The sequence below is a fragment of the Primulina huaijiensis genome, chromosome 18, assembly GCF_012295235.1.
Source record: "Primulina huaijiensis isolate GDHJ02 chromosome 18, ASM1229523v2, whole genome shotgun sequence".
In the NCBI taxonomy this organism is placed as follows: Eukaryota; Viridiplantae; Streptophyta; class Magnoliopsida; order Lamiales; family Gesneriaceae; genus Primulina; species Primulina huaijiensis.
The window spans coordinates 7,131,459-7,139,511 of record NC_133323.1 but is presented as its reverse complement, the minus strand read 5'-3'; the positions used below and the strand labels follow the sequence as shown (position 1 = coordinate 7,139,511).

Below are 8,053 nucleotides of genomic sequence, written 5' to 3'. Positions count from 1 at the left end.
ATAGGTTTATATCAAATCATATAATTTAAAAACAATTAACGGATAGTAACAATTTATAGATTGTAGAACGCGTAAGGACACTTGTTGAACAACACGAAGAACATAAATGTTACAATATCTCCTAATGCCAGGGTCGGTCATTTTTGGATTCGGGCGGAAAAAGAAGATTTAAACGAATCAAATTCCAATTTGCTGCAAAGAGTGAGCATGGGTGAAATTTAGACAGGGTATTCTAGCTCGGAAAGGGTACTTTCGCCCGACCAAGTCCTCTCACCCGACCAGGGTACTCTCGATCTGACAGGGTTCGGGTCAGCTGATCAGTATGGGTCACATGCATCATTATCATGATAATCAGTGCCCATGACAAGACCCGAACAATATGGGTCACCATGTCTACCGACAGATGACAGGGAATGGGCAGTTGTTAGATGCATGACATGGGCAGTTGTCAGAAGACAGGGTATGAGCATATGTCTAAGCAGGAACAATGTACATGCATTGTAATCGAGACCATCTTCTCCCATATAAATACCCAGGTTTTCTCATTTGAGATGATGGCAATCCACTGCATTCAATAAATTTTGTCTCTACTTAATGAACCTTGAACTGAATTAAGCGTCGGAGTGGCTACGTCGGAAACCCTTCCGACCCCCCTGACATTATCTTGTTGAATGTATGCAGATTGTCTGACCCAGAAGACCAGGCCAGATCACCTGGGCAGATTAGGCCAGTCCACCCGGGAGACCAGGGCAGAGCACCCGGGTAGACCAGGCCAGATCACCTGGGCAGACCAGGCCAGACCACCCGGGATACCATGACAGAGCACCTGGGCAGACCAGGCAAGATCACCCGGGCAGACCAGGCCAGAGCACCCGGGGGAGACAAGGACAGACCACCCGAACTCATCACATCAGGCTAGGTCATACTCATCCCATCATGTCAAAATCTTTACAGGGAAAGTACTCTTCTCAGCTCGGGTAGATTGCCCACCCCAGCTCACCCAATCTACCCGGACATCATCATTGACGTCGTCTATGGGAAATCCGATCTACAGGCTTAGATATTGTTTTCATTCAAAATAAGCCCGACCATCTAACCAGGGTACGGAGCCCTGGACCAGGGTACGGGTCCCTGGACCTAAGAAATGATCGAGGTACGGATCCTCAAACCACGGTACGGGTCCCTGGACAGTTGGACTTCTAGAATAGCCGGGGACTCATGCTTCCCGAGCTTAAAATAAGGTGCCCGTGCCTCATGCCTCCCAGACTTTAGATAAGGTGTCGGGGTCTCATGTCTCCCGGGTAAAATACGAACCCTGAGTGTTGTTGGATAACCAGGGTACTGAGCCCCGAGCCAGGGTGCGGGTCCTTGAGCTTACTGGAGAACCATGGTATGGGTCCCTAGACTTACTGGATAACTAGGGTACGGAGCACTGGGCTAATGTACAGGTCCTTGGACTTAAGAAATGATCGAGGTACGGAGCCTCGAGCCAGGGTACGGGTCTCTGGACTTACAGAATAGCTGGGGCCTCATGCCTCCCGGGCTTAAGATGATGTGCCGGGGCCTCATGCCTCCTGGGCTTTAGATAAGATGTCGGGGCCTCATGTCTCCCGGACTTACAAGAAGGTACTTTCGCCCAACCAGGATACTTTCGCCCAACCAGGGTCCTCTCACTCGGCCAGGGTACTCTCGACGGGACAGGGTTCAGGTCACCCGACCAGTATGGGTCACATGCATCATTAGCATGATAATCAGTGCCCATGACAAGACCCGAAAAGTATGGGTCGCCATGTCTACTGACAGATGACAGAGCATGGACAGTTGTCAGATGACAGGGCATGAGCAGCTGACAGATGACAGAACATGAGCAGTTGTTAGAAGACAAGACATGGACATATGTTAAATCAGGAACATTGTACATGCACTGTAATCGAGGTCATCTTCTCCCCTATTTTTACCCATGTTTGCTCATTTGAGATGACGACAATCTACTGCATTCAATAAATTTTCTCTCTACTTATTGAGCCTTGAACGGACTTGAGCGTCGGAGTGGCTACGCCGGAAACCTTTCCAGTGCCCCCTGACATTATCTTGTTGAGTGTGTGCAGATTGTCTGACCCGGGAGACCAGGCCAGATCACCTGGGCAGACCAGGCCAGATCACCTGGGAGACCAGGACAGAGCACTCGGGCAGACTAGGCTAGATCACTTGGGCAGACCAGGCCAGACCACCCAAGAGACCAGGACAGAGCACCAGGGGAGACCAGGCCAGATCACCCGGGAGACCAGGCCAGAGCACCCAGGAAGATCAAGCCAGAGCACCAGGGCTCATCCCATCAGACTAGGTCATACTCATCTCATCATGTCAAAATCTTTACATGGAAAGTACTATTCTCTGCTCGGGTAGATTGCCCACCCCAGCTTTTCCAATCTACCCGGGCATCATCATATCCCATAAGAGTACTCCTCGTAGATTACACACGTAACTTGTTGAGAACACATTATTTCAACACAAATATACCGAGAAATCATAATATTTTATAAATAATGAATCATACCTCTTAAACTTGATTTGTCTTTAGAGAGGAGAAAGACGACGTCATTTGAGAGATAAAGGGAGATATATGGGTTAAAATAATATTTTATTCAATTAAAAGTCTATCAAAATCTCTAGAGTGACAATACTTGATGTTTGTACGCAAATAATTCTATTAGAATAATTGGAGATCTATGAAAATATTAGATACTTGTAGAGTTTTATAGATTTTATAAAGTTTATGTTCAATTCCTCTAATTATGGAAGGAGGTTGTTGGAAATAAAGCACACTTTTGTTACTGGATCTATCTACAAACATATTATAGTGTTGGATTGTTATTGGATCTCTGACTTGATCTACAAGCATATTATAGTGTATGTCCAACGACAGTGGTGCAGAAAACAGGATGAAATGCAGTTGTTTCATCTTGGAAAGGAGAAGCTACTAAATGTTCAAACCAAGGTTGGAAAATTTGTCACAGTTAAATCTGAACTTGTGATTATATACATGAAAGTATCATATTGTACGGTATATATGTACACTCTCTTGTGTCCACCACAAAAACACGAGGATCAACAGACTTTACAACACTAACCACATGAAGAATCTACCAGCACTTGTCAATACTGATGTACAGAGCGACTTTTATTCTTCCACCAAAAACTCATAGCTTTCTCCACCGTTCTCCTAGAGATTGACTTGGATAACGGTTTTGGATCATGAGCAGGCAATACCATCTTGCTGCTCTGAGTGCTCTCGACCCTCGGTCGAACTGGAGGTGGTGATGCATCCCGCTGCCGCTGTTCTCGGAACAACATCAGAAGCTTTTGAGCTTTCTGTTTTCCTCTTGCAGTTCCATTTACCGAAATTGACACCAATGATGGTATCACCCCTTCTTGAAGTACAATTTGACTGCACTTTTCATTGGCAGTACATAATACAAGAAGACATGCAGCTGCTTGTTCTTGTTCAACAGGCTCACCAACATCTAATATAGTTGCTAGCCCATTAACAAGACCAGGAGTCTTCATGATTTCATCTCTCGCAGTGCTACTTGAAGCTAAATAGATTACAACGGCTATGCATTTCTCGGTCCAGGTGTGGTCCTCAGGCTGTGAAATAAGAGTTTGAAGAGAATCAATAATACCAGATGACAGAAGGTGTGGAATGTTGGCTGGATGGCTGGAAATGTTATAGAGAGTGTGGAGGGCGTCGAGCTTGCATTGTGTGTTGGATTCACGTTTAAGAACTCTGATCAAGAAAGGGACAGACTCTGAAGTTCCAATAATCGGCTTGGCTGCATCAAGGCAGGAAATATTGAGGTAAAGTGCGGTTGCTGCTTCAACTGAATCAGCATTGGCAATCATTTTATCCAGTAGTGGAAGTACTCCTGATTCCAACATCAATTGTTTGTTTCTGATCATCGCCACAAAAAGGAATTAACAGAGTTTATGATAAAGCTCATTACACGTTGAATTGGAAAGTTAACTTATGCTCAGAGGCAAGTATACCTATTATTGTTGACAGCCAAGTTGAAGAGAGCCATTGCTCCAATTTCCTGAGCAGTGACAGAACCAGCAGAGACAGCAGACTCTAAAAATTGCAGCAACGCTTCCACAAAACCATGGGTCCCCATATAAATCCTAGCCTCTTCATCGCCTTTTAGCAGGTGTCTTATCCGTTCCACCACTTTACATTTCTTCAACAGGTCATCCTCTTTGTCTAAAATGACCAAAAAGTTTTCATATTCTTCAAATGAAAAATCTTTTTCATCGCCTTCCAGCGCAGAAACAGCTTCTACTTTCATCTCTCCAGCTTCCTCGACGACATCTTTGTCATCAGGTGCTGCATTGATACACTCGAACTCGCATGAGCCAACAGTTCCTGTCAACTTTGAATTTGCAGAATCGCCTTCTGACAACACGAGCCTCCAATAATTGAGGTCGAGTGACTCTGGTGGGGCGCATGGAACAGGAACCCCATTCTGTTCACACCAACTAGCCACCAGACCCTTGACACAATAATTAGGAGTTAAGGAAAGATGAGGGAGCTGCTGCTGAGTTTTGGGACAAGTAATATGCCCATCATCGAACCATTTCTCAATGCAAACCCTTTCATATGTTTGCCCAGAAGCTATAATAACTGGATCATACATAAGTTGTAATGATATAGGACATCTAAGCTCTTCCGGTGGTACAGGCATCTGCTCGGATTTCTTTAAATTTGTCTTGAAATTCAAAGAACTTAATTTTGACAGCTTCTTATCAAAATCACAACCATTTTGCCCAATCTCATGTCCGTCGAAAGATTCTTGGATATTTGGGGAGCAAGGTGTTGAACCTTGCGAGTCATTGTCATCCGAGAACTCAGTCCTGAATGACTTTGAATAATTTCTCATGAGATGCAGAAGATAAGCCACGATTGACTCTTTCCGGTTGTCTTCGTCAGCTCTGGCTCTTTCTAATAGTTTCTTGAGAGCCCTTCTCTCCCTGAGAGCTGCTCTCAAACAGTTAAAGCCAAGCTTCGAAGCGGCCTTGTTAAAAGATTCAAGCTCACTTTTGTTGTTAGAGTTGCTGTTAAAGTTTCTCCCCTTCTGTAGCAATAAAATGATATTTTCACCAATTTGCTTCTCCATTTGATTAACAGAGAACTCAATCCTTCCAAGGTCGACTAAAATTTCAGCGATCTGAAAGAAGACGTATTATTTGAATCAAAATAATATACTAATGATGCTTCATAAAATTTATGATACTGTATCGAAAAACTAACACTTGAAATAGTTAAAAAATCTTAAATCATGTCAACCAAATAACATAACGATATCCGGTATCACCTGAACACCAATGGGCTGCGGAACTATATCTTCAATCCGCCTTAAACTATCTCTGAGAGCACGTCTTGCTTTCTCAAATTTCAGAACAACAGAATCTCCAGTTATAGCCTGATAATAGAACCAAATCATTTGGATCAAACCAATAATATATTGATAGATTTTACCACATTTTTCCAATAAGTTACAAAGGGTGGGCAGCAATACCAAGTAAAGTTTACTGCATTCCGCACAGTGTTGAAGAATAGCCTTGGTGTTCTCAAGTGCTATGTGCAAAGCACATAGTGATTGAATACCGGACGTGCTTCTGGGTCTAGTCGCTTCTATGTCGGGAAATATAGCGAATACTTTCGCATACACAGCGCGTAAGCTCTTGCACATTTCATGGTGCAGCTGAAGCACCCAAAATCATAAATCTCGATTAAGTCGAAACACAACATTTCTATAAATATCATGATTGTTTGTGCCACCGCGAGGGTGGACCGGAGATTTTAAGAGTAGTTTCTTGAAAAGCATATACAACTCTGTACCTTTGGCTCGCCAATGCATAGTAACCTATCTTCAATCTCAGAATTGTCCATTGAATATCATAAAAACTGCAAAAACAGAGTACAAACACGTAATTTACATGCTTAGATTCACGAAAAAGAAGAACACAAAGAATCGCTATGGAAAATGGAATATACAACATAGAAACGAGCTTCGAAATGGCAAAAGAGAAAAATAATCAGCCGAAACATTTGATTTCCCTGGAAAATTTCAACACAATCTGCGGATAATTAATTAAAAACCGAAAAAGAACAAAAAAGAGGAAACCGATCAATGACAAATATATATATACACTTGATACATTTCTCGGCGAGATCTCATACAAATTACACCAAAAGAATACAAAAATCGAAACCAATACAATTCACCCACCTAGCAGAGTCGAACGAAGATTGTCCAACGACGCTTCATTCAATGAAAAAACTGAAGAATTCTTCGGAAATCAAAAAAAATTCAATTAATATTCTGTGAGGATGGAGGGAACGACAGTTGCTGACCCATCCACTTGTTTGTCTGTTAGCTTCGAGCGGATCACACGAAGTCATAAATATCCCCTGCCGACGTATTGAATTCCAAAATATTTTTTATGGCAAGATTAATTACGCGGGTACTTTTCAATTTTATTTAATATTATATTAAAAAATAAATAATTTGGATAGGGTCCCAAAAATCACGTGTCTTCATCAATACATGATGCACGTGACATTCCCTTGTACTATTAATTCTTAGCCATAATTATTGTTTCCCCAAAAACAACAAACAAATCAAATATTTATCATTTAGGCTATTGGTAGCCATGATAAGGAAATAATTATTAAATAATCATCCATTATCTCATGTTTGGTTCATTTTTAATTTAACATGGAGGTCTTTGATTATGATTAAAAGCTCTCACTATTTATGTTATTTGTGTGATTAAATATCCTTTCTCAAATGTGTGATAATGTATAATTTTTGAATAATAATAATGATAAGATTGTATATTAACCATTATACCCTTGAATTGTTTTCTTCAATATAATATGAAAATTAAAATTAGTGAAAATTTAATAATTAATATAATATTTAAGTTTTTATTATATTTTTTTATAAATTAATTTCATATATTTTTATTATTTTTAATCATTTTAAAAAAAATAAATTGTAATGCAAATCTATCTTAAATTAAATTTTTATAAATTTCTAATCTTGTTAATTAATTTTTTTATGAAAATAAATATTTATTAAATTCTAATTTATTTTGTTTAATGATTACCGTAATATTTTCAAATATATTTCTAATAAATATATTTAAATTAATTTTAATAAATATAAATTATAAATATAAATATTTAATTATCTATCAAATTATTTTAAGAATATTTATAATTATTTTAAACAAACAAGAATATATTAATTATTTTTAAACTTTATTTAACATTAACATTTAAAATATTATTGCTATTTTAATTATTAAAGTAAATTCATATTTACAAATTTATTTTTAATAAATATATTTAAATTAATTTTAATAAATGTAAATTATAATTATAAATATTTAATTATCTATCCAATTATTTTAGGAATATATATTTAAATAACACTTGGGGCATTTTGGTCATTGCAATAAAATTTACAAAATTAATCAATCATTTTAAAATCATACCAAACACCATGTTATTTATCCCACCATTTTATTAATCAGTATCTCTTATTTTTAATCACTCTAATTACTAATCATTTACTTATCTCATCACACGTACCAAACGGAGCCTTAAGATTAAGATTAAGATTATTTAGCTTGAATTGAGCTATAAGCTTATAATGCTTAAATAAATTAATTATGAGCTGAAATTAAAATCAAGTGATATATGTGGAAGCTTCTAACCAAATAAATAACTTACTTCATACAAATTTTTTTTATTATAAAGACAAATCACGACCATTTCAAATTGCAATTGTCATACACCCTTATTTTTAATTAATCTACTAATTATTTTATTTGAAAACTGCTCACAAAATAAAATTTGATATGGAGAACTATTATTTTTCCTGAAAAACAATCAAAACCTCATGTTAATTTGAGCAGATTTCATTTTTTAAAAAAAACGAGCAAGCATCATTAATTTTAAACGATCTGAGTAGTGATACTCCCAAAA

The 8,053-nt window shown here is 38.4% G+C and overlaps 1 protein-coding gene across 1 annotated transcript; it reads right to left on the bottom strand.

The window, feature by feature from the left end:
• Window positions 1–2,961: 2,961 nt before the first annotated feature.
• Window positions 2,962–6,422, bottom strand: LOC140965299 (U-box domain-containing protein 6-like). The gene is made up of 6 exons (XM_073425467.1): window positions 6,288–6,422; window positions 5,897–5,962; window positions 5,574–5,759; window positions 5,370–5,477; window positions 4,048–5,222; window positions 2,962–3,952 (listed from the first exon to the last, which is right to left on the bottom strand). The coding sequence occupies exons 2-6, from the start codon at window positions 5,945–5,947 to the stop codon at window positions 3,157–3,159; spliced, it is 2,316 nt and encodes a 771-aa protein (XP_073281568.1). The 5' UTR covers window positions 5,948–5,962; window positions 6,288–6,422; the 3' UTR covers window positions 2,962–3,156.
• Between the last annotated feature and the right edge of the window lie 1,631 nt (window positions 6,423–8,053).

Excerpts from the sequence above, each read along its gene's own strand:
- LOC140965299 (XM_073425467.1), bottom strand. The coding sequence starts at position 5,947 with ATGGACAATTCTGAGATTGAAGATAGGTTACTATGCATTGGCGAGCCA. Across the intron at positions 5,223-5,369 it reads CGCAGCCCATTGGTGTTCAG|ATCGCTGAAATTTTAGTCGA; the intron begins GTGATACCGGAT and ends GTCTTCTTTCAG. Across the intron at positions 3,953-4,047 it reads TTGGCTGTCAACAATAATAG|AAACAAACAATTGATGTTGG; the intron begins GTATACTTGCCT and ends GGCGATGATCAG.